The sequence below is a fragment of the Colletotrichum tamarilloi genome (assembly GCF_030869305.1).
Source record: "Colletotrichum tamarilloi strain Tom-12 chromosome Unknown Scaffold_336.1, whole genome shotgun sequence".
NCBI classification, from domain to species: domain Eukaryota; kingdom Fungi; phylum Ascomycota; class Sordariomycetes; order Glomerellales; family Glomerellaceae; genus Colletotrichum; species Colletotrichum tamarilloi.
In genome coordinates this window covers 1-6,731 of record NW_026849719.1, presented here as the reverse complement: position 1 = coordinate 6,731, position 6,731 = coordinate 1, and the positions used below count along the sequence as shown (strand labels likewise).

Sequence of the window (6,731 nt, the reverse complement as noted above, 5' to 3'; positions counted from 1 at the left end):
CACGTGGATAGCCCGGTAATCGAGTTTCTGGGGTAGAGACTTGACCGCTTCTGCCAGCGCCGCTAGCTCTGCCACATACGGGTTCTGCTCCGTTCTCTGGCCGAATGTGCGCGAGGCCGTTATCACGTCGCCGCCCCCTCTGAGTGATACAGGCAGCCTTGTGGCCGTTCCGTAGCCCACGACCCCGTTTCTTGCCGAACTTGCCGTCGCTATCCTCACTGCCCACCCGGACTGAATTCGGTGGCCTTGACCGCGTCGTCGTCGACTACTGTGTCAATCCGGGCTTCCCATGGAGTGATCGAATACCCTTCGATAGTCTCCAGCTTGTCGAGGGGTTGGTCGCGGTAGGCCTCCGCCATCAGCTGGAAGGGTGATGGGAACCGTCGAAAGGCTACCGCCCGTAGACGTCGAAGCGGATGGGTCTTGGGAAGGCTTCGCATCCGTACCCAGAATGTTGTTGATTTTCTGTCGTATCTCTCTTGCGCCGATTGAATGCTTGCCTCCGCTTCGGCGACCGCTGTGGCCACTGAGTTGAAGGTTCCCACGACCGCTTGGGCGCCAATCCTCTGCACTCGGTTGACTGCTCTCATCTGCGTTGCCCGACATCTATATCTCCATACATTCGACGCGTAGTCCATCGTTGGTTCCACGGCCGCGACGAAAAGCTGTCTGGCCGTCGCCGGAGACAGACCTTTGAGCCGCCTGAGTCCCAGCACGGCCTCCAGCCCTTTTGTCGTCGCGTCTGCGATGTGCTTTTCGAATCGTAGCTTCGTATCCATCGTCACCCCGAGTACCTTGACGTGGTCCTTTGGTCGGACAGTGTCCCCTTTGATGACGAAGCTGGTCGAGTCCGGCGGTAGTCTCCAGTTGCGCGTGAAGTGGATGATGGCCGTCTTGTCCGTCTCGAAGGTCGCCTCGCTTCGTCGTTCCCACTCGAGTGCTCTATCAATGATGTTCTGGATGCCTTCCCGGTTTGCTTCTCGCGATCGTCCGGTAACCCACGCCGTGTAGTCGTCGACGAAGGCCAGCGCGCCCCCGTTCTCGTCGATTTGGTGTTGTACGAGATCGGCATTGAAGAAGAGGAACAGCACAGGCGACAGTGGCGAGCCCTGAGGCAGCCCTGCTTGTGGTAACGGGCGAGCCCCGGACTCGTGATCGTTGACTAGGATGCTTGCCGTTCTGTGGGAGCAGAAGGCATCAACCCATCTCGCCAGCTTCCCGGGGATACCCCGCGCCCTGAGTCGTTGAAGTAGTCTCTCCTTGTACACCCCATTGTAAGCTCCCTTGACATCAAAGCTGACCAGACTGACCACCTTTCTCTTCCTCCACGCTCTGTAGATGTACTCCTGCAGCAGTATCAGCGCCTGCTCTGCCGACCTCTGCTTGCGAGCGTCAAAGTGGCTCGTAGGGAGGAGGCCAAACGACTCGACCGCGTGCGAGATTTGTTCTGCCAGGACCGACTCTAGCACTTTTCCGAGCGTCGAGAGCAGCGTGATCGGTCGCCAGGCCTTTGCCACGCCGTAGTTGCTTTTGTTTGGCTTCTTCAGCGGGATGATTTTGGCGTGCCGCCATTGCTGAGGCAGCGTCCCTTCATCTAGCGAGGCCTGGAAAAGTGAGAGGACCCTCCCCTTCACCACCAGCCATGTGTGCTTCCACACTGTCACTGGCAGACCGTCTTCTCCGGGTGCTTTCCACGGCTTTGCTGCAAAGAGCTGTCTCTCTGCTTCTCCCAGCGTGAGGTTAGGTAAGGGTACCGGCGACCTCTGTGGCCGCCCCCCCTCCTCCTCAATCGTGTTGGGAAGAGGAGGCAAGAATGTAGAGAGCAGCTCTTCGGCCTGTTCTGCGGCGTCTTCCGTTGGGGAACCATCGGCTCTTTTTAAAAGGGGGATCTTGTCGAAGGAAGCCCCTTTGCTGGCGTCGAGATACTTCGCGGCCTTCCAGATGTTTGTGTCGCCGGCCAGAAAGTCCTCCCAATGGCTCTTCTTCTGTTGTCGGATGACGTCGTGATATTGCTTGGCGGCCGAGCGGGCGCGTTTTTCCAGCTCGGGTTGGGTGTTACCTGCCCTTCTCTCCGCCCTCGCCCGGTTCCTCCAGTGAGTGTGAATCTGCCGGAGCTGTGTGAGGTCGGCCGTCCACCATCTCTTCGCATACGAAGATGGCTTGGCATTGGGGGTCAGTGCCTCTACTGCCTCGCACACCACGGACATCAGTCGATCTGTCTGCTGCTGCACTGTGCCTCCCGTTGGCATTCGCCCTAAGTTTGCTTCCATTCTCTCATTGATTTGCTTCCATAGGCGTTCTTGAGAAGGAGTCGTGGTCGGCTTTCCATCTCGGGGGCGGCCATGTCGAAGGTCGTCTCGATCGCCCGGTGGTCCGACCCATGGTCTGTCTCGTGCAGGGCGCATCGTACCACAGTTCGTGCTAGCTCTTCAGACGCGAGGGATAGGTCGATGGTCGTTGCCGCGTCGTTCTTCTCCCACGTCTTCAAGCCACGCGGAAGGAGGCTGTGGAGCGAGTACTCGCTCATCAGATCGATGATCGGGTCTGCCTCGCCTTGCCGGCCCTCCGACACATCGTCGCCTCCCCATAGGTAGTCGTGGCAGTTGAAGTCTCCTACTAGGGCCACGTCCACCCTTTCACCTGTTCCTCCTCGAACATTCGTGATAGCTTGTCTCAGCAGGTCGCACGCCTGCCGCAGCATCTCCGGCTTCTGCACCGGCACGTACACCGATGCCACCAGCAGCCTTCGATCCGGAAGCCGGACAACGGCCGTAGTAATATCCGAGGACGCTATCGGCACCTGTTCCGCCTCTACTTCTCTGTTCACCCGCAGCAAACTCCTGATTCCCTATCTTCCTTCGTCCCTCCACTCCGTCGGTACCATCCTCGTCCACCTGCTATGTGCCATCGGAACAGTAATGGCCTTACCTTCTATCATCCGCGCCCATGGCTCCTGCACCGCTATGGCCGTGAAGTCGCGCAGCGCCTCGTCATTCATCAAACTCTCGTGGACCTCAGCCTGTTTCCTCACGTTAAGCTGAAGGATCTGGACCTTCCTACTTATGGGAGCGCGGATACAGCTTCGGACAGTTCTTGCTGAACGACTCGTGGGGTCCGCCACAAGGCACGCTTGTCACGATCGTCTCACGGCATTCAGAATGGTGGTGGCCTACCTTGGCACATCGTCCACACACCTGGGGGTTTGCGCACTGGTGCGCCTTGTGCCTGGTGATCTGCTGGCAGTTGTAGCACTGTTGCGGACGTGGCCGCCGCTCAAACGCCATCGTCGTGCCGGACTCTCCTCCAACGTGGAAGAAGCCCTCGGAGATCAGTCTACGCGCATCACTGGCCTTGGTCCCGAACACGACCATGGACCCATACGCCTTGGGCATGTCTTTCTTGCTCAGCCAAGATATCTGAGCAACGGTCGTTTCGTTTTCTCGGCCAAGTGCCTTTGCCGCTTCAGCCCTAACATTGCCCTTCTCATCCAGTACCTCGGTTCTCTTCACGTTATCGATCTTCACGGGGTAGAGTTCGTCCTGTAGAACTCGTGTGCCGGAACCGAAGCTCTTCTCCGCGATCTGCTTGACAAGCCTATGTTCAGCATCGTCGCGACAAATAATCCGAATCCTATCCGCATTCCTTGGGTCTACTGTGATGGCCCGACAGCGCCAGCTACTCTGTCCGTCTATAGCGCGCATTTTCTTCTCCACCGCAGCCCGGATCCGACCTGCGTTGGGCTTGTCGCTGCCTTCTTCAACTCTTGATGTGTCGATCGTACAGAATAAGGGATCGCTGCGGCTCGGCAGCGTTGCGTTGCCTGCCGTGGCTGCCCGCGAGACGCGACCTTGCCTGCCTACGCCGCTTCGCGCGACGTCCGCGTATGACGCACTTGGGCTGTTCCGCGTCGCAGCCCCTGCCACGATTGCTTCAAGGTTCTCGTTCGTCTTGGCGCTTTCGTCTTCCACGCGTTCTTTCATCGCTTGTAGTTCTCCTTTGACAGACTGTAGTTCGCTCTTGACTGCTTCCAGCTCTGCGGTGCCCACGCGAAGCTCTGCTTCGACGTTCTTATTCCATACTTCTGACTTCTTCCACGCATCGAACATGATCTTGACCGCTGTGTGTAGCTCTTTAACCTGCTTGCCCATCGTCAGGAGCAGTCTCTTGTCGTCATCCTCTATGGGTTTCGCGCGTTCCTTGGCCAGAGTTGCGGCTCGCGTGGTCGCCGTCCGCCGGCTAACACCAGAAGTCTCCGTCGCTCCGTCGGTCGCATTGTCGATTATCTCTTGGGGAGTCTGGTTCAGTCGGACTTTCGTAGATGGTATTCGCACCCTTCGTGATGGCAGATCCTCGTCGCTCGCTACAGTGATGGGCGTCTAATCTAGCTCGCGATCCATCGCGTCGGGACGTGCGTAGAATCGCCACGCGGTGGATCGTGCTAGTGCCACGTAGCGCGTTTCGGAGCTTCTCGACAGCGATCAACTCAACAACGTCGAATGATTCTTCAAACATACAAATATCAAAAATCTTCCCCTTTGATCGAACTCTGCTACCTCATTGATCTACAATTCATAGTGTTCGTACTGTACTATAACATTTCGGAAAGCCTTCTTGTGTAGTGAAACCGTCCTCGTCAATCAACCTTTGGCCTCATGATGAGCGAATATGCATTACAGCGTACGTAGAGGTCGATCATCTTATCAAGCCCCTGAATCTATAACCTTGATCGCTGCATTCCTTGCTGTCCGACACACCTCTGGCACGCAAGACCGGGCACCCCTTAGATCAGTCGAGGATTGCCACACACTTCGGCAGCTGAGGACGAACCTGGTCGGGGCAATTACGAAGTATACGGTCCGCGGCAAGTGGACTTAGCAGAAGAGACTTCTCTCCAGTTCAATATTCTCAACTGACGGGAGACATCAGTATTCTCGCTGCACAGCCCCGAGAACGGTGGTTGACACACAGTATTCAGAGCATTGAGATGGCCATCGTCAAGCTCCACGACGAGTAGCACGTCTTTCGATACTGTACATCCCAATTGAACAACGTATATCTTATACGGAGCTAGGCGAGCGCGTGGAGGTCGTTGTTCCCTTTTTAAAGTAGATGACGCCGTCTAACCCAATGGTCCATTCCTTGTTGACCTCTTCAGAAAGGATCGCCCGTGTGCTTGTTGCCACGGGTATCCTGATAGAAGCCAGGCCTGATCAACCCGTACACACAGCCAGGTCTACGATCTTCCTTCCCGGGAATCCGTATGAGGACCCGGATCGGATTGTGTAGGAATTCTCTCGACAGCACTTCCGGCTCTAGCTGATGTGACGAGGATGAATCGAGACCTGTCTAGATGCGACACGATTCGGTACTTCAAGCAACGCACGAAAAGAGCCGGATGGGCTTGGTCCTAGTCCTTCGACGTTTACGAAGGGCATGGTGGACAATGTATGCTAGCCATGACGGCTTTGAATCGCCTGGCGCCCATTATCGGCGTGTACGACTTCTCATGGATCACCGAGGCATCGGAAATGGAAGGCGGTAGCAGAGTAACACTGGTCGATGTTGGCGGCGGCAGCAGCCATGAGATTCAGTCTATCTGCGAGAACAATGGCCTGCCGCTTGCACGTTGTGTGTTCCAGGACAAGGAGACTGTCATCTCGAAGGTCGAAAATCGGGGACTCTGCCGGGATTGACGCTCATGGTGATTGACGTGTACGAGGAAACATCGTAGGTACCTTGAATGTAGGAGCAAGCAACAAGAGCATGAAGCAATTGACGTTGCTTGCTTGAGAGTTTCACAACTTAGACTACCAAGCACCTTTGCCCCAACCCTACTTGCTCAGTTTTGGGTCTTAAACACGATCACTGCGACTCTGGTCTATTGTTGTACGAATTTCCCTTCCAATAGGTGAGTGAGTCTCAGTGAACTAATAATCGCATAAGCCACCCTACGTACATAGGGGCCCTACGCTTTAATCTCTGCATGGCGCCGTCGCGCCAGAATCTCCTTAAACAGCTTTGACACCTCGCCTTATTTATCAGACATGTCCCGTGTTCAGTTCCACTCCATATCTTGCAAGCCGGATCCGCTGAGAAACCCGGCAAAAGAACCGGTGGATCTTGAAGGAACTCCTGTCAGGTCGGTAGGCACGTGCGGCAGCAATTGTTTGCGTCTGTGGAGCTTTCGGCTGGTAGCTTAAGGCTGCCATTTCGGCTGCCGCCGTACCCTCCTTCCGCGTTTCGCCCGATAACTCCACCTCCAACCTGTTCTGACCAGGAATGGTATCGCTTGACTGTCCTTCCGGTGTACCCAGCTCGCTGTCACCAACTGACACAAACGTTGACGCGCAAGCTTCCATCTCGAAGATGTCGCGCAAGTCGATCTCAGGCAGCCTGAGGAAAGAACCTTCCTCAGCCGCGCCGGTCGCACTCGCAGTGTCAGCGTCGCTCATGGAAAAATGCTCCATCATGCCCTCGCCATCGTGGTTGAGTGGTGTTAAATCCGTCCGTTGTTCATGTTCTGCTGGGTTGCTGGGGGTTTCGCCTACATCAGCGTCGTCTTGCTGGACGCCCGATACAGTGCCGCCAAAAACAGCGGCGCCGACGTCATCGGCCTCGATTTCGTGTGGGGCATCCACATCCCCACTTGCGACTTCCTTCGCCGTTGCGTCTTCGTATCCCACGGTATCGGGCGTTCCCCGCACGCTGCTTCCGACCACCCCCACTTCGAT

The 6,731-nt window shown here is 56.3% G+C and overlaps 4 protein-coding genes across 4 annotated transcripts; 1 reads left to right on the top strand and 3 right to left on the bottom strand.

Moving 5' to 3' along the window:
• Positions 1–215: 215 nt before the first annotated feature.
• CTAM01_17087 (zinc knuckle) lies at positions 216–2,207 on the bottom strand (the record flags this gene model as incomplete). The annotated part of the gene is made up of 1 exon (XM_060533078.1): positions 216–2,207. The coding sequence occupies one exon, from the start codon at positions 2,205–2,207 to the stop codon at positions 216–218; it is 1,992 nt and encodes a 663-aa protein (XP_060372347.1).
• Positions 2,208–3,056: 849 nt separating this feature from the next.
• CTAM01_17086 (uncharacterized protein) lies at positions 3,057–4,370 on the bottom strand (the record flags this gene model as incomplete). The annotated part of the gene is made up of 1 exon (XM_060533077.1): positions 3,057–4,370. A coding segment is annotated over one exon (1,314 nt), but the record flags the coding sequence as incomplete, so codon positions are not given.
• A 1,077-nt stretch (positions 4,371–5,447) lies between these two features.
• Positions 5,448–5,693, top strand: CTAM01_17085 (O-methyltransferase; the record flags this gene model as incomplete). Its single annotated transcript, XM_060533076.1, has 1 exon — positions 5,448–5,693. One exon carries the CDS (start codon positions 5,448–5,450, stop codon positions 5,691–5,693), a length of 246 nt encoding a protein of 81 aa, XP_060372345.1.
• Positions 5,694–6,038: 345 nt separating this feature from the next.
• CTAM01_17084 (uncharacterized protein) lies at positions 6,039–6,731 on the bottom strand (the record flags this gene model as incomplete). The annotated part of the gene is made up of 1 exon (XM_060533075.1): positions 6,039–6,731. A coding segment is annotated over one exon (693 nt), but the record flags the coding sequence as incomplete, so codon positions are not given.